The sequence below is a fragment of the Oncorhynchus keta genome, chromosome 15, assembly GCF_023373465.1.
Source record: "Oncorhynchus keta strain PuntledgeMale-10-30-2019 chromosome 15, Oket_V2, whole genome shotgun sequence".
Lineage (NCBI taxonomy): Eukaryota > Metazoa > Chordata > Actinopteri > Salmoniformes > Salmonidae > Oncorhynchus > Oncorhynchus keta.
In genome coordinates this window covers 14,819,745-14,838,250 of record NC_068435.1, presented here as the reverse complement: position 1 = coordinate 14,838,250, position 18,506 = coordinate 14,819,745, and the positions used below count along the sequence as shown (strand labels likewise).

General features: G+C 43.2%; 1 protein-coding gene and 1 long non-coding RNA gene across 6 annotated transcripts; one reads left to right on the top strand and one right to left on the bottom strand.

The window, feature by feature from the left end:
• Window positions 1–191: 191 nt before the first annotated feature.
• Window positions 192–15,150, bottom strand: LOC118394495 (uncharacterized). 4 transcript variants are annotated; one of them, XR_008065106.1, is made up of 4 exons: window positions 14,919–15,150; window positions 14,520–14,687; window positions 1,572–2,141; window positions 192–1,445 (listed from the first exon to the last, which is right to left on the bottom strand). It is a non-coding gene; the product is annotated as an uncharacterized LOC118394495 (long non-coding RNA). The 4 variants fall into 4 exon arrangements; XR_008065105.1 differs by lacking the exons at window positions 14,520–14,687; window positions 14,919–15,150 and adding exons at window positions 4,209–4,484; window positions 4,575–4,938 and having other exon boundaries at window positions 1,572–4,024; XR_008065103.1 differs by lacking the exons at window positions 14,520–14,687; window positions 14,919–15,150 and adding an exon at window positions 4,575–4,938 and having other exon boundaries at window positions 1,572–4,484.
• Window positions 15,151–15,342: 192 nt separating this feature from the next.
• Window positions 15,343–18,093, top strand: LOC118394493 (growth arrest and DNA damage-inducible protein GADD45 alpha-like). 2 transcript variants are annotated; one of them, XM_052463470.1, is made up of 5 exons: window positions 15,343–15,526; window positions 16,198–16,299; window positions 16,609–16,825; window positions 17,013–17,065; window positions 17,210–17,345. In XM_052463470.1, the coding sequence occupies exons 1-4, from the start codon at window positions 15,477–15,479 to the stop codon at window positions 17,028–17,030; spliced, it is 387 nt and encodes a 128-aa protein (XP_052319430.1). In that variant the 5' UTR covers window positions 15,343–15,476; the 3' UTR covers window positions 17,031–17,065; window positions 17,210–17,345. The 2 variants fall into 2 exon arrangements, with proteins under 2 accessions (XP_052319430.1, XP_035643609.1); XM_035787716.2 differs by lacking the exon at window positions 17,013–17,065 and having other exon boundaries at window positions 15,351–15,526; window positions 17,210–18,093.
• The last annotated feature ends 413 nt before the right edge of the window (window positions 18,094–18,506 follow it).

Sequence of the window (18,506 nt, the reverse complement as noted above, 5' to 3'; positions counted from 1 at the left end):
ATACTTAAGCAATAATACATGAGAGGCCATGTGTTATGACATTTTTATCATGGCTGTAACATGTTCATTGACCACCACAGCCATGATAAAAATGTCGTAACACATGGACTTAAGTGTATTATTGCTTTTATAGAAAGGGTTACCAGCATTAAAAAGCAAGAATCTTTCCCAATTCTTATCAAAACGCGATGCTACATTCACTAACAATGGTTGTCAAGTGCAATTTTAGGCGTTCTCTGGTTGTTAGTTCTATTAGTATTGACTATTGACTGCCATGTAAAGTGCTGGTTGATAGTTCCACAACTTTTCAGGTTGCTATGGAAGCTCTACCCACCTTGCTAGCTTGCCTATTACACAGCTAACACCATCACTTCAGACTGAAGCTGGAAAGATAGAAAACTAGCTGAATTTTGTTTCGTTTAACCTGTTTTTCTATTGACATTTCTTTGAAAAATATCAATAAAAATTATGCTTATTCATGATTTCGACTGACTGAGAAAAGCTGCCTGTCTGTCTTGTCCCGACTCCCGACACCTTCATTACTAAGGAACACCGTAGAGATCTAAAGTTTATAAATTGCATGGCTGGGCAGTGGATCTGTCTACATAGTTGTTGTAGTAGTAGTAGTAGTAGTAGTAGTAGTAGTAGTAGTAGCACATTGCTCAGTAACAATGGCATTTTTCATGAATGTACTGGCAATGTGTGTGTTGTGTAGTATGGGCAGGACAGATGAACAATGGGAATTCCAAACCACCCGTTGCATAATAGACTATTAGGCTACAACTGAGATAGGTTGGAAACATACTGCATGACAGACCATGTATTGGGAACATATATTATCTAGCATTTGTCAATTTAATGTGGACATAATCATGGCCGCAAACCCAAGAGCTTTGTCTTAGGGTAGACTATCTAGTCCAAATGCCCCATCAGAATCCTCCCTTTCCTCCCATTGGTTAAAGGTCAAGTTAAAGCTGGGAAGGAAGTATATCTGCAGGAGAACCCAGATCCACCTGGGTGCCACAGTAACAACAGGGCAGCGAACCAAAATCAAATAAAATCAAATCAAATTTATTTATATAGCCCTTCGTACATCAGCTGATATCTCAAAGTGCTGTACAGAAACCCAGCCTAAAACCCCAAACAGCAAACAATGCAGGTGTAAAAGCACGGTGGCTAGGAAAAACTCCCTAGAAAGGCCAAAACCTAGGAAGAAACCTAGAGAGGAACCGGGCTATGTGGGGTGGCCTCTCTTCTGGCTGTGCCGGGTAGAGATTATAACAGAACATGACCAAGATGTTCAAATGTTCATAAATGACCAGCATGGTCGAATAATAATAAGGCAGAACAGTTGAAACTGGAGCAGCAGCACAGTCAGGTGGACTGGGAACAGCAAGGAGCCATCATGTCAGGTAGTCCTGGGGCACGGTCCTAGGGCTCAGGTCCTCCGAGAGAGAGAAAGAAAGAGAGAATTAGAGAGAGCATATGTGGGGTGGCCAGTCCTCTTCTGGCTGTGCCGGGTGGAGATTATAACGGAACGTGGCCAAGATGTTCAAATGTTCATAAATTACCAGCATGGTTGAATAATAGTAAGGCAGAACAGTTGAAACTGGAGCAGCAGCATGGCCAGGTGGACTGGGGACAGCAAGGAGTCATCATGTCAGGTAGTCCTGGGACATGGTCCTAGGGCCCAGGCCAGTTGAAACTGGAGCAGCAGCATGGCCAGGTGGACTGGGGACAGCAAGGAGTCATCATGTCAGGTAGTCCTGGGGCATGGTCCTAGGGCTCAGGTCCTCCGAGAGAGAGAAAGAAAGAGAGAATTAGAGAGAGCATATGTGGGGTGGCCAGTCCTCTTCTGGCTGTGCCGGGTGGAGATTATAACAGAACGTGGCCAAGATGTTCAAATGTTCATAAATGACCAGCATGGTTGAATAATAGTAAGGCAGAACAGTTGAAACTGGAGCAGCAGCATGGCCAGGTGGACTGGGGACAGCAAGGAGTCATCATGTCAGGTAGTCCTGGGACATGGTCCTAGGGCCCAGGCCAGTTGAAACTGGAGCAGCAGCATGGCCAGGTGGACTGGGGACAGCAAGGAGTCATCATGTCAGGTAGTCCTGGGGCATGGTCCTAGGGCTCAGGTCCTCCGAGAGAGAGAAAGAAAGAGAGAAGGAGAGAATTAGAGAACGCACACTTAGATTCACACAGGACACCGAATAGGACAGGAGAAGTACTCCAGATATAACAAACTGACCCTAGCCCCCCGACACATAAACTACTGCAGCATAAATACTGGAGGCTGAGACAGGAGGGGTCAGGAGACACTGTGGCCCCATCCGAGGACACCCCCGGACAGGGCCAAACAGGAACCACAACCGAGCATGAATCACTTAGTGGAGCAACAGTGAAATTTGTCACCTTTTGCAGCAAATTACCTCCCTGACATGAGTACAGTTATTACTGTACAGGATCAGGGACAGGGGGAGGGAGGGCTGGGGAGGGGACCACTGAGCTGGTCGATTATCTCTGAGATCTGGCTACTGCAGGCCCCCAGGCCTGGCCTTATAGCAGCTCAACAAAACATCACCATAAAAAATGAAAAATAAATTTTAAAAAGACATCACCATAGCAACACCCACCCGTACACGCTCCAGTAGGTATATTTCACTGGTCATCCCCAAAGCCAACACCTCCTTTGGCCGCCTTTCCTTCCAGTTCTCTGCTGCCAATGACTGGAATTAATTGCAAAAATCACTGAAGCTGGAGACTTATATCTCCCTCACTAACTTTAAGCATTAGCTGTCAGAGCAGCTTACCAATTACTGCACCTGTACACAGGCCATCTGTAAATAGACCACCCAACGACCTCATCCCCATATTGTTATTTATTTTTCTTGCTCTTTTACACCCCAGTATCTCTACTTGCACATCATCATCTGCACATCTGTCACTCCAGTGTTAATGCTAAATTGTAATTATTTTGCCACTATGGCCTATTTATTGTCTTACCTCACTAATCTTACTACATTTGCACACACTGTACATATATTTTTCTATTGTGTTATTGACTGTATGTTTGTTTATCCCATTTGTAACTCTGTGTTGTTGTTTTTGTCGCACTGCTTTGCTTTATCTTGGCCAGGTCGCAGTTGTAAATGAGAACTTGTTCTCACCTGGCCTACCTGGTTAAGTAAAGGTGAAATAAAAATAAATAAATAAAAATGACTGCCTCCCCTGGTCTGGTAGGAAAACGGTGTACCAACCATGGGTGTGTGTATTTAGCATTTGAGTAATTTAGGCTATCCAGAGCGACTTACAGTTAGTGCATTCATCTTAAGATAGCTAGGTGGGACAATCACATATCTCAGTCATAAACCACATTTCCAACCACAGTTTTTATGTGAGGGAAGTCATATCGTATTAAAAAAAACAGCTGTGATGGAAACAGGAAGTTTCAGTGTAATTATATAAATGCCAACAGATCATTAGTTCGTTCTATATGGTGGGATCTGTTTGTGTCTGTAAAATGTATTATGTGGGAAATGTCGGTGGAAATGCCATTATGCGCAAATATGGGTACTGAGGGATTATTTAAGATACTCTTTGATGAGGGTTTCAGATGTTTTCGGGAATATGGACAGGGACTGGATTGCTCAGATCTGTAATGCAGGTATTTACTTTACAGGAATAAGAGAGGTAGAGAAGGGAAGCCAGGTAATGTCCTGCTGTGTAGAGTAGGTGGTATACAAGTATTATGTCCGTTTTTCAGTGCCTAAATTTGACTTGAAGCTGTTTGTAACACCTTCAAAAAGCCATTAGTGCAATGGCTGTTTAGGAACAGATCCACTGTGGACCAGGGTCAGTCCTCGTTCTCTCGCTGACAGAGAGAGCCTCTTTTAGTAGGAGTCCAGGACAAACTGGCTTCATCTCTCCACCTATCCTCTTGGGTGTTTTTCAACTTGCCTTGCGGTGAAAGAGAGAGACTCTTTCAGTAGGAGCCCAGGACAAACTGGCTTCATCTCTCCACCTATCCTCTTGGGTGTTTTTCAACTTTCCTTGCGGTGAAAGAGAGAGACTCTTTCAGTAGGAGCCCAGGACAAACTGGCTTCATCTCTCCACCTATCCTCTTGGGTGTTTTTCAACTTTCCTTGTGGTGAAAGAGAGAGACTCTTTCAGTAGGAGCCCAGGACAAACTGGCTTCATCTCTCCACCTATCCTCTTGGGTGTTTTTCAACTTGCCTTGCGGTGAAAGAGAGAGACTCTTTCAGTAGGAGCCCAGGACAAACTGGCTTCATCTCTCCACCTATCCTCTTGGGTGTTTTTCAACTTGCCTTGCGGTGAAAGAGAGAGACTCTTTCAGTAGGAGCCCAGGACAAACTGGCTTCATCTCTCCACCTATCCTCTTGGGTGTTTTTCAACTTGCCTTGCGGTGAAAGAGAGAGACTCTTTCAGTAGGAGCCCAGGACAAACTGGCTTCATCTCTCCACCTATCCTCTTGGGTGTTTTTCAACTTGCCTTGCGGTGAAAGAGAGACTCTTTCAGTAGGAGCCCAGGACAAACTGGCTTCATCTCTCCACCTATCCTCTTGGATGTTTTTCAACTCGCCTTGTGGTGAAAGAGAGAGACTCTTTCAGTAGGAGCCCAGGACAAACTGGCTTCATCTCTCCACCTATCCTCTTGGGTGTTTTTCAACTTGCCTTGCGGTGAAAGAGAGAGACTCTTTCAGTAGGAGCCCAGGAAAAACTGGCTTCATCTCTCCACCTATCCTCTTGGGTGTTTTTCAACTTGCCTTGTGGTGAAAGAGAGAGACTCTTTCAGTAGGAGTCCAGGACAAACTGGCTTCATCTCTCCACCTATCCTCTTGTTTTTCAACTCGCCTTGTGGTGAAAGAGAGAGACTCTTTCAGTAGGAGTCCAGAGGGGATGTGGATTGTTCTGCACTGCTGTGAATCAGGGGGGTTAGCGGAGAGAGAGAGGGGGGTTAGCGTATAGAGAGGGGGGTTAGCGGAGAGAGAGAGGGGGGTAGCGTATAGAGAGGGGGGTAGCGTATAGAGTATCTTTATACAGTAATGTTAATGAAAAGTGCATAGATACATAACCTCTTTTACAAATCTATTGCAATTGTATATTGGACAACTTTGTGATTACTCAACTTGGACAAAGTTTTCTGTTCAATAGTAAACATACTTAATGACATTTAAAGTAAGTTTGATTGTAACTTTCATGGCTAGTTATATGGTTGTGCATTATACAACTGTTGTTTATTTGACTGTAGTTGAAATGAAGTGTTACCCGACTAATACCCATACTAACTGACAGTTTGTATGCATCTTAAATACTCTTTTCTTTTAGTTTCTTCTGCCACTCTTTTAGACTCCTTTGCAATTCTGGCCAGGCTTATGGCTGCATCTTTTCTGATAATTGAAGAATATTTTGTTATTATCTGTTTTCATTTGGAAATCTTACATTTGAAGACATAAAACTCTAAGACTTGGCTGTGTTGACCAACTCTGGGCTAAAGTTATTTTCTCTTAAAGTAGTTTAGTTTCTTTGAAAGTCCTACTAATTCAAATTGTCCATCTGTCTCATTCCATTATAATGCAATTGATAAGGGAAGTTATACCTTGTCAAAAAAGTGATATACTTTTGGTGAAAATCAGACAATAGAACCTCAATAGTATTCTGTACTGTAGTTAGCTACTTGTAAAACTACAAACAGTTTGCTGTGTGTCTGAATATGCCTATTTCCCGTGGTGTACACATTTGACCGTAACACATACAAACTAAATGTATTTTACAGACGGGGGATCTGAAAATGAGCCCAGTTATCCATCTTGGAAAGTCCCTCACATTTCCTCTTCTTCTGATACGGAGTTCAGTACTGACGATTATTTCTCCCCTTCCTTAAACTCTCACAAACACAGTCCCAGATCTTACTCTCCTTCTCTCTTCTCTCTATCCTGACCTCTGTCCCCTCTCTCCTCCTCCACACTCGACCCTTCTCTCACGTCATTAAATGTCCTGTCTGCCTGTGTATACTATCTGTCCCTTGTGGCGCTCTATGCTAAATTCCATCATTAAAACCCATTACCCAGCTATCAAAACCTCCTTGTAATTCCAGCTAATGATCTAATTTCTCTAAGTGTCACCCGTGTCAGTCAGCTGCAGGGCGCCGGCAAACGTCCAAAGGGGTCTGGTCAGAGTACCATACCGCTCCCCTCCACCTATACCCCCCTCCACCCATACCCCCCACCTCCACCCATACCCCTCCCCTCCACCCATACTCCACCCATACCCCTCCCCTCCACCCATACCCCCCCTCCATCTATACCCCTCCCCTCTATCAATCACTCTCTCCTCCATCCATACCCCTCCCCTCCACCCATACCCCTCCCCTCCATCCATCCCTCTCTCCTCCATCCATACCCCTCCCCTCTATCCATCCCTCTCTCCTCCATCCATACCCCTCCCCTCCATCCATCCCTCTCTCCTCCATCCATACCCCTCCCCTCCATCCATCCCTCTCTCCTCCATCCATACCCCTCCCCTCCACCATCCCTATCTCCTCCATCTATACGCCTCCCCTCTATCAATCCCTCTCTCCTCCATCCATACCCCTCCCCTCCATCCATACCCCTTACCTCCATCTATACCCCTCCCCTCCATCCATACCCCTCCCCTCCATCCATACCCCTCACCTCCATCTATACCCCTCCCCTCCATCCATCCCTCTCTCCTCCAAAAAGAGGTTAGAGAAATCAGTGGCCTACCAAAAATTACACGACAGGGTGGCAAGGGATAGTGTGTGTGTGTACGTGTGTGCGTGTGTGACTGCTCAAATATTCCACTTTAATAGCTAGGCCAGATCAACTAGGGGCCTGATTTTGGTAAAACGAAAAGGTGGGAAAAAGAGAGAGCCAGATAAGAGGGAGAAATGCCTGCTGTTTGACAAGAGGCCATTCTAAATCCCATACACATCCATCATAAGTGAAGGTTTATGTACTCTGAAGGGGCGATAATAGCATTTAGCATTTTCACACAGCTTCCTGTTATCTGGATTTGAGTGGAGAGAAAGAGGGGTGAAGAAAGTGGGGTAGAGGACACGGGTCGTTTCTTTTCCCTCCTTCCTCCTCTTCCTCACAGTCTCCTTCCTCCTCTTCCTCCTCCACATAGGCTCCTTCCTCTCCTCTCCCACTCTTCGGGAAATCATTCCCTGAATTGGAAAAGGGGCCCTGGGGCCACCGGGGCGCCCAGTCACTCGTTTTTTCAAAGTGGATAATTGACTACCTTTGCCTGGTAATTTGTCGCCTGCATATGCCAGCTAATACATCAGTGGGAGAGAAGCCCACACACTCTAACCTCACACACAGAGGGCCCAGCCCCCCCCCCTTACCAAAGAGCCAGGAGCTGGGAATGAGAAGAGGGTTTGAAGTGGTGGAGGAAAAACCTGAGATGATACATGGGCCCATTGTGGCATAATGACTCCCAAATACCTTTAAGCAGAGCAGAGTGTAAACCTGTATCTATACTAATCTGGGAGGAAATATGACTGTTTACACATTAAACGGGACTGCAAAAGAACCAGCTGTAGAATTAATTGAGCAATCAGGACATTGGAAAGAAATGTTGTACATGGCCTCTCTATTGCCGAGACCACATTTATCATCGCTGAGCTGGCGGTCCCATTCTTTTATGTTTACCCCCCTCCTCTCATTTACTGTTTTAATGTACCCTCATCACCAAACAAATTAGGATTATTGCGTCAAAACAAAGGTATTTTATGTGTTTTCAATAGCGGTGTCAGTACCTGATGTATTTATCATGTGTTTCCCTGAGACCTTTTCTCTTCAACTTTCACATCATGCTCAACGGAGGGAATGAAGTTACAATGTTTAAAGTCATTGATTATTGTTAATGCCATACTTGATAAACTTATATTGAGGTAGTTTTTAGACACACACATATATATATATATATATATAAACTTATATTTTTATTGATCCGTCTTTCGGATGGGACGTTAAACGGGTGTCCTGACTCTCTGAGGTCATTAAAGATCCCATGGCACTTATTGTAAGAGTAGGGGTGTTAACCCTGGTGTCTTGGCTAAATCCCCAGTTTACAATTGGCTCATTCATCCCCCTCCTCTCCCCTGTAACTATTCCCCAGGTTGTTGCTGTAAATGAGAACGTGTTCTCAGTCAACTTACCTGGTAAAATAATGAATAAATAAAATAATGAAGTTATTATATTTGTTCATCTTTATGTAGGTATATTTATTAATGTGCTCATAAAGTATACATTTAGCATGTCACCTTTCATTTGTATTGTGCAGGCTACTGTACATAGAGAAAATGCCTTTACATTTCTTTCTATGCAATTCTATGTAATTCCTCAGCTAATAGTGTCTATTTTATCTATTTTATCTAGTTAAATCCTTGTCTCTTTTTCTATGATATCCCTTACATAACATTTTCAGTAGTGTTAGCCTCTACAGATGCAGTATCTTAATTTGATCACCATGAGACAGGCAAACTTACTTGCAATACAGGACCTACAGATGTAGCATCTTACTTTGATCAACATGATACAGGCGAACTTAAATGCAATACAGGACTTGTAAAACGTGTCATGTATTTGAGGTTTAAAAAAGTTTCTTTAGTTTTTAATTTACACTTTGACATTTCAGACTTGATTTTCCCTTACGAAAAATATATCAACCCCTACAAAAATGTCCATTAATTATAATCCACATAATAATTCACATTTCCTATTGCTGCAGGATTATTTTCCTGCTGTAGCAAACTGGTTCAAATGACGCTCCTACATCTGCTACCACTAATATAACGCAAGTTAAGGTAGAAGTGGTGGTGGTCGTGCAGTACAATGGCGTGATTTATCATCTGATGGTCTTGTGTGGAAGCATATTATTCTCCCTCTCTCTGGTGTAGGCTCCAGGCCCCAGTTTTTACCTTGCCCTTGTTCCAGTCTGCGGGCTGGAGGAGAGACTAAAGTAAGAATGGGGCCACTGGCACCTCAAGGGTACTGTAGCTACTACAGCTCCCTGCTTAGAGCGGAGCTTGGAGCTTTTGCCCATTACAAAAACTCCCTGAGGTTCATTAGACTCATAATAGCTTTTAGTTTGATATAGCACGCAAGGGTTCCCTTCAGTAATTACATTCATATGACATACTCTCATATTTTTATTGTATGCATTTACCATGTAAATAAGGGCTGCTCAATATCCCACAATAGTATACATAATATACTGTATACACATGTCTCTAGGGTTTTCATTTTAACAATAGAAAATATCAAATTTCCATTGTGACGGTATAAGAAAATGTTTTTTTTAGGTATAGTACGATTCGCCTACACAGTCTACTGGTAATGATTTCATCATTTCCAAATAATGTATTGGTTTTAATAATAAAACATGACAATAGTAATGTGTAAATGTGTAACCAAATGACCACGGAAATGAAGGTATAGGTAGGCAAGAAGCGGTAAAGCTGAATATTCTCTGAGAAAAAGGAATGGCTTCAAAAGACCAAGACTAGAGGAAAAGAAGGACCGAGCACGCCCCCATTCTCATCGTCGGGGCTGTAGTCTACATCAACAACAAAATAACATGGTCCGAGCACGCCCCCATTCTCATCGACGGGGCTGTAGTCTACATCAACAACAAAATAACATGGTCCTAGCACGCCCCCATTCTCATCGACGGGGCTGTAGTCTACATCAACAACAAAATAACATGGTCCGAGCACGCCCCCATTCTCATCGACGGGGCTGTAGTCTACATCAACAACAAAATAACATGGTCCTAGCACGCCCCCATTCTCATCGACGGGGCTGTAGTCTACATCAACAACAAAATAACATGGTCCAAGCACACCAAGACAGTCGTGAAGAGGGCACGACAAAACCTATTCCCAATCAGGAGACTGAAAAGATTTGGCATGGGTCCTCAGTATCCTGACTGCATTACTGCCTGGTATGGCAACGGCTCGACCTCCAACCGCAAGTCACTACAGAGGGTAATGCGTACATCCCATTACATTACCGGGGCCAAGCTTCCTGCCATCCAGGACCTCTATACCAGGTGGTGTCAGAGGAAGGCCCTAAAAATTGTCAAAGACTCCAGCCACCCTAGTCATGACTGTTCTCTCTGCTACCGCATCGCAAGCTGTACCAGAGACCCCAAGCCTCGGTCCAAGAGACTTTAATCATTCTACCTACAATATACACCTGCATATTACCTCAATTACCTCGACTAACGCACATTGACTCTTTACCTGTATACCCTGTATATAGCCTCGCGATTGCTTTTTTACTGCTGCTCTTCAAAAATGTGTCACTTTTATTTCTTCTTATTATTCTTTTTTCTTACTGCATTGTTGGTTATGGGTTGTAAGTAAGCATTTCGCTGTAAGGTCTACCTACACCTGTTGTATTCGGCACATGTGCCAAATACAATTTGATTTGATCAACGTTGTTTTCAGGGACTGAGTTAATGCTGCTGCTCTCTGGTCAATGAAGCTCTAGCTTCCTCTAGTGTATAAAAAAGGACGCTACAAGACAAGACATTTAAATACAAAATAAAAAAACTCAAACTATCAGAGCTGCCAACTCATGCATTGTCCGTGAGACACGCTTTTCACCCACTTCTCACGCTCTCAAGGAACACGTATTATACCTCCCACATTGAAAAGTACTGCTTTTGATTTTCTAATTAGTCCATTGTATAGTCAGCGCGTTAACTTTTCAACTGTGCTCCAAATAGTTTTGAAATCGGAGCATTTTCGCCTGATATTGAACATCACGAACCTCCATCATTGTCCTGTATTGCCACAGCACGGTGAACCGTGGCACATTAAAGCATATGATTGGTCTAGTTATGTAAAGGATCAAGGATCAAGGATGCGTGTTTTAAAGAAACGCCCCTCAAGACTAGAGTGGAGATGAATAGAAAACGTTCTCTGGAGTTTAGTAATCTGCGCCATTGCGCGCATGTTGATTTTGTCCATCCACACCAAGCGATCCAAGACAGCAGGTTGAAATATCAAAACGAACTCTAAACAAACTATATTAATTTGGGGACAGATAGAAACACATGAAACATTCATGGACACGTTGCTAGCTAATTTGTCCTGAGATACAAACATTGGGATGTTATTTTACCTGAAATGCACAAGGTCCGTTTTTTCTGAATCTTTGTAGAATTTTGACCCATTTGAGTCACACAAAATCGTGTGTTCTCTACTCTGACATTTAATCCACAGATAAAAGGGGAACCCTATTGTATTTCTCCTTTAGCAGCCAGAAGCTGCCAGCAGCAGCCTAGTGTTGGGCTGGTAACTGAAAGGTTGCTGGATCAAATCCCTGAGCTGACAAAGTAAAAATCTGTAATTCTGCCCCTGAACAAGGCAGTCAACCCACTGTTCACCAATAGGATGTTGTTGTGAAAAACAACAACAATGTGTTCTTAACTGATTTGCATAGTTTTAAAAAGGTCTTCTGTGGATTTGACATGGTGATTGGCAACCAACTTTAAGGTGCATTACCACCACCGACTGGACTGGAGTGTGGACCTCAGTTCATCTTTCAATCACCCATGTGGGTATATGCTCCTAAAAACCAATGAGGAGATGGGACTTGCAGTGCATCAAGCATCAAAAATAGAATCAAGTTCTATTTTAGCTCCTAGCTATGCAGACTCTCGTTGACGCGCTCTGGCAGTTCAGATTAAATGATTGAATAACATCTATGTGTACATTTATTTTGCGCACAATGCGAGCGGTGTGGTCAGCATGTAAGAAGAGCAGCAACGCGAGCGGTGTGGTCAGCATGTAAGAAGAGCAGCAACGCGAGCGGTGTGGTCAGCATGTAAGAAGAGCAGCAACGCGAGCGGTGTGGTCAGCATGTAAGAAGAGCAGCAACGCGAGCGGTGTGGTCAGCATGTAAGAAGAGCAGCAACGCGAGCGGTGTGGTCAGCATGTAAGAAGAGCAGAAACCCGGTGTGGTCAGCATGTAAGAAGAGCAGCAATGCGAGCGGTGTGGTCAGCATGTAAGAAGAGCAGCAACGTTGCGGTGTGGTCAGCATGTAAGAAGAGCAGCAATGCGAGCGGTGTGGTCAGCATGTAAGAAGAGCAGCAACGCGAGCGGTGTGGTCAGCATGTAAGAAGAGCAGCAACGCGAGCGGTGTGGTCAGCATGTAAGAAGAGCAGCAACGCGAGCGGTGTGGTCAGCATGTAAGAAGAGCAGCAACGCGAGCCGTGTGGTCAGCATGTAAGAAGAGCATTTAGGGTGTGGTCAGCATGTAAGAAGAGCAGCAACGCGAGCCGTGTGGTCAGCATGTAAGAAGAGCAGCAACGCGAGCGGTGTGGTCAGCATGTAAGAAGAGCAGCAACGCGAGCCGTGTGGTCAGCATGTAAGAAGAGCAGCAACGCGAGCCGTGTGGTCAGCATGTAAGAAGAGCAGCAACGCGAGCGGTGTGGTCAGCATGTAAGAAGAGCAGCAACGCGAGCCGTGTGGTCAGCATGTAAGAAGAGCAGCAACGCGAGCCGTGTGGTCAGCATGTAAGAAGAGCAGCAACGCGAGCGGTGTGGTCAGCATGTAAGAAGAGCAGCAACGCGAGCGGTGTGGTCAGCATGTAAGAAGAGCAGCAACGCGAGCGGTGTGGTCAGCATGTAAGAAGAGCAGCAACGCGAGCGGTGTGGTCAGCATGTAAGAAGAGCAGCAACGCGAGCGGTGTGGTCAGCATGTAAGAAGAGCAGCAACGCGAGCGGTGTGGTCAGCATGTAAGAAGAGCAGCAACGCGAGCGGTGTGGTCAGCATGTAAGAAGAGCAGCAACGCGAGCGGTGTGGTCAGCATGTAAGAAGAGCAGCCCCGTAGTGCTGTTTCATGCACAATGTTGTCAACAAAATGGGGTTGCTGTTACTCCTGTCCCTATTGCAGAATGTAGCCCTTTGAAGTCAATTTAATCCACATTTAGCATTTAGACCGTTTGTTGATTGTCATTTAGGTTGTGACAACGCAAAGGCAGCAGGCAGAAAGACCTACATTATGTTTTAGCAAGGAAGTTAGGTAGGGTGATCTGATTTGTAACTATGACAATAAATTTGTCAAACAGATTGTGAACCCAAAAGTGTACATTTCAATCTAGATGGGGGACAATAACTATATAAATCATTTGGTTAGGGTGTACGAGCAGATTTCTGTCATCTTGTCATCTTGTCGATGGGACATTTTATAATCTATTTACTTGACTTAGTCTGATCAGTGGAACAATTCTTATTTGTAACAATGGACTAAAATATAGGGTGATTACGGTGCTCGTCAGCAAGAACACTACTGATATTCCCCACACTTCTTGTATTATTCCACTTCATCCCAATTTTGCCGGTGTAATCTGCATATTTGAAATCTGATATGCCTACCTGTGTCCGGAAATGCATTATTTGAGGTTATGTATTTTTGTAGCCATTCATGGACAGTTTTGAATAAGCCATACAAATAAGCATTGGATATGCTCCAGGAATCAAATATAATTGTTGACATTTTAGTATTGTGCACATGCTAGGCAGAGATGGTAGGGGGACTCACAGCTCATAAACATGTCATATTTTGTCTATGTAGCGTAAAATGATGGCAAGGATCTTCAACTAGTAGGCATAAACCACCTGAATATTGATATATTCATTCTATTTTTCTTGAAGGTCTGGTGATTATGAGAAATGTATTGTTATAACAACAAGAACATTTTCAAACACCCAGCACTTGGGAAACATAGATCAGGGGCGGTCAACCTTCCTGGAGTACAAGCAGGATTTTCTTTCAGCCCTATTTTAAAGAGAGAGTTCACCCAAATTACAAAATGTTTATGAACAAACAGACTGCAATCTATGATTTGATTGCCCACTGCCATCAAGCATTAATATAAAAATGTCCTTGTTGTAGTGGTAACCCTCGCCTGCATGTGCTGCATACAACTTTCCACCTGAGAACAGGGCTTAATCCCTGCTTCCAACCTTTCCACTGTTTCTGTCATTTGCCATATCTCATTTCACTACTGTTTGAATAAAGTGTCAAACCACCCAAAAATCTAATGGTAAGTTGTTGAATTTTGAAGTCATGTCAAAATACCTCAAATTACAATAAATGAGCTTTTAAACATAGCAAATCTCCCTCCAAGCTTTCTTCAAACTTTGGCAGCCCTGTTTTCATTATATTACTTTGTACACCAGTTGATACTAAAGTCCCATAGAAAACCATGAAAGGTTTAACTCTCCTGGCCTCAAGTGCTGTTCAACCATTGAAGCTTCTTTGGGGGCAATGACATGAAATTTGATACCACCTGAACTCATTCACCCAGGTATGCATTGACATCAAATAGGCTGTCAAATTCAGATGACAAAAATACAAAATGTGTAAAGATGACTATATAGAAGAAAAGGAGCGGGGTTTGAAACAGATAAAATTGGCATAATAGATTGCATGCATTGTAGTAGTAGCATATACCTCAGACGATTCTCACCCGTCTCTCGTAAATATTTTGTAGGCTACTCTCTCCTCCAGATGTCGCGGTTTCGCAAGCTCTGCCGAATGTCCAATCAGAAACGGTTTGCGTCTCGTTGCTATATCTTCACACCGGCTCTTTCTCATGACAGGTGAGTTTGCAGAATTTTCCTAGCAAAATACAGGTCAACATATCCTCGCATGTAGACCATTTCAATTTTCAATAACACAATTGCTAAAATGTTTGTTTATTCTGGTTGATGAACTTGACTTCTTAACACACGTCCTCCTATGATGTTTAACATACCTCTTGATTACTACTCTTTTACTTTTCATCATGTGACATGTTCTTCACACCCTTTGGATAATACTTACTATACGTGTTTGTGTGTGTGGGCATACCATCTGTAGGTTACTGAAGCAAATGTTCACAGACCAGATATGGCACAAGTAGGCTGCTACATGCTGTCTTGTGTTCTGTTTCCAAATGCACAAATAAAAACACGGACAGTTAGGAATGCAATAAAGCATTTGCATCAAGCTAACTTTTTCAAGACCTCTTTCGTTTATCTTGAATAACTAAATAACCCTTCACATTTTGACTGGCTTCATAACATGCTTACACCACCTCAGATACAGGTCATGCAACTGCTGAGGCAGACCACGCCTCTCTAAAATCGTGTTCCAATCAGAATATCTCATTACTGTTGCTACCAGTGGTTGCTACTCATTTTACAGCCATTCCCTATTTAGAACGGTCCTGGTAAATTAGCATGTGGCCAATGATCTTAAGTATGCAAATGTTCGACATGACCCCAAATCGCCAATAATATCTGCGTGTACAGCAGATAAGTTGCTTCATTTTCAACAGCGAACGATAAACGGTGTATAGTGACAAAAAATCGCTAGCACAAAAAGGGATATATCAGCAAGCAATATCTTTGTTTCTATTTGGATTTTATGTGCAAGATGACATTTGAGGAACTAAGTGGGGAATATTCTACAGAAAGGTAAACTATACTTTTAAGCGCTTTTGCATTTGCCAATGTTGTCAGTACAATTTGTGAGTGACTGTTCTGGCCATCAAGCCATGCATGCATTCAATTTACGAAAAAGAATGCGCAAAACTTCAATGTAATTTTATTCAGATATTGAACTACAGTTAACTTGACCTAAACTTTGATATTGTTTACTTTGTCAACTAGCTAGGTAACAGTAGCTTGGCTTGGTTGAGGTTTATGCAATATTTGAATATGTAGCTAGCTAACGCCAGCTTTTCTGTTCAGCTCACTTACAGTTTAGCCTACTGTAAATGCCGGTGTCAGGTCACTTTAGGGTAGCACACTTTTGACATGAACTAAAAGCTTCAGTGTATTCGACTATCAATGTACTCATCATACAATAATATTAAGTCAATTATGGAGTGACATGCACCGAAAATCAAACGCGATTTCAGAGTTTCAACTTGCAAATCAGTCATTTTTACTCACTACCTACAGTAGCTACCTAGCTAATACTAGTATACCAAAGCCGGTGCCTGCTTTTGGCTGTAATTTACCAGGCTGATAGATTAGCCCTGGCATGGCCTCCTTTTCAAGAAGTTGAGTTTTGGCCATGAATATGTGAAAGTTGATGTGAATTTGATGTTAGTTCTAACAATTCGTTCCTTTCGCTGTTGTAGGATGGATACAGTGACAAAAGCCTTGGAAGAGGTTCTCTCATCAGCATTACCCCAAGGATGCATAACAGTAGGGGTCTATGAAGCAGCTAAATCATTGAATGTGTAAGTAGGCTTCGCTTCATTAAAATCAATTAAAGTTGCAATGATGTAGTTTTTGTCTATGCATGCCTGTTTTAGAATGTCTGCAATTTGGGGGCAGGTAGTCTAGTGGTTAGAGCATTGGGCCAGTAACCAAAAGGTTGCTGGATTGAATCCCTGAGCTGACAAGGTAAACATCTGCCATTCTGCCCCGGTAGGCCATCATTGTAAATAAGAATTTGTTCTTAACTGACTTGCCTAGTTAAAAAAATGTTTTAAATTCATGTGCTATTACTGCGTTACTAACCATTTGTCTGTTACTTTCTTCAACAGAGATCCAGATAATGTGGTTCTGTGCATCCTGGCTACAGATGACGAGGATGTAAAGGACGTGGCCCTTCAGATCCACTTCACCCTGATCCAGGCATTCTGCTGTGAGAATGACATCAACATCCTGCGAGTGAACAACACCAGGCGTCTGGCAGAGATCCTTGGAGGGGGAGGGAAACAAGGGGGAGAGCCCATGGACCTGCACTGTGTCCTGGTCACTGTAAGTATCCATTTCCACTAATATACACTAACATATGTTAAATGTAGACTTCAAAGTGACTTTCAAACAGACCAGGGTGCTAAAAATGTCTCCAACGTTTATTTTATTTTACTGATGCACTTGAGACACTCATGCTCTGAACTTGTCAGAACACACCCAGTAATTACTCACTCCTTGAGTCCTGTAGCGCACCACTCAGTGTTGATATCTCGACTTGCCGCTTGTGGGATTTTCATTTAGGCAAGTAACTTAATTGCTCATAGTCTTGAAACCCCCAGGTTTCTATCTATTCCATTGTCATGTTAGGCCTACATGTCATAAAACAGGCATTTGGATCCTTGTGCCACTATTGACTCATTCTCTCTTTTTCTCTTGTCTGTGCAGAGCCCACACTCCTCGTCCTGGAAAGACCCAGCCCTAAGCAAAGTGAACCGCTTCTGCAGGGAGAGCCGCTGCATGGACCAGTGGGTGCCCATCATCAACCTCCCAGAGCGCTGAAGGGTCCCCCCCACCCCCCAACAGCAAGGCCTGCGAAGTACTCTCTCTGAACACGAGTAGTGTAATCCCTGATGGACACACTACCCTGGGGAAATTCCTGATGGAGGAAAAACAAGATAAACGACCACAAAATAAGGCATTTCGAGAAGAAAAAAAGATCAGACCCTGCCATCTAGATGGGATTCAAAAGAGGATGGTTTCCACTGGGCTGGTGGAGTTAAACTCTCGGCTATGGCAGTCGAGGCGAGATGAGGCACATTTTATGTTCGGTCACGAGACCGAAACCGACGTCTGTGCTTTTTAACAGAAGATGGACACACTGTACAGAAGGATAAAAGCCTGTATGACAGAGCACTTCACCTTGTGGGGACTTTAAAGAGGGAATAGCAACAAAAATAGGCACTGTTGTTAAGAGGACCATGGCCTTAGCATCTCTCTGCAGAAACAGAGCACTTGTAGAAACACTGGACTTTTGCAATTTCATTTTTTATTCACACTGTTGATGTTGTCATTACTTTTGTTTTGTAATTATTTAAAAAGGGAAGGGCTAAATATCTAATGAATATTCAAGATACTATGCATTCAGTCAGTGTTTCCAATGCCAAATGTTTTTTACTCAAGTGAAAAGTTCTTTTTTTTACAGTTAAGTTATTTCTTATGATATTTAAATGTATTTATATTAGCAATTTTTTACCATTATCTATATGAAATTCTCTACAAAAGCACAAATGTATTATTGTGGTAAATAAAACATATTTTTGGAGCCAGAACTCGATGGTCCTTCTCATTCATTTTTTCAACATTTCTGGAAATGTAACAAAGCTAGTTGAACTTTGACCCCACAACATTTGTATAGGGAATCACATGCGATCATGGAGGTCACACTGGGCTCTATGCACTCAGTGACATCCTCTTGCCAGGTGACAATAGCCCCACCCCCACCACGCTTTGTCAGCATGATCGTGCTCATTCATCCGTATGCCTTCCCCTTTTCATCGTCCTGAATTCGGCCCACGGGTAAGCTGAGAGCCCTTCCTGCATACCTCTTTGAATGCCTCACACCTACCTGCTGCCTCGCTAGGAAAAGTACTGCACGTGTGCAAAGTGCACCCACAATGCTCACGTGCACATTTGACAATCCAGGTTTCTGCGTAGTACACACACGCGTTGATTGTCTACTTGC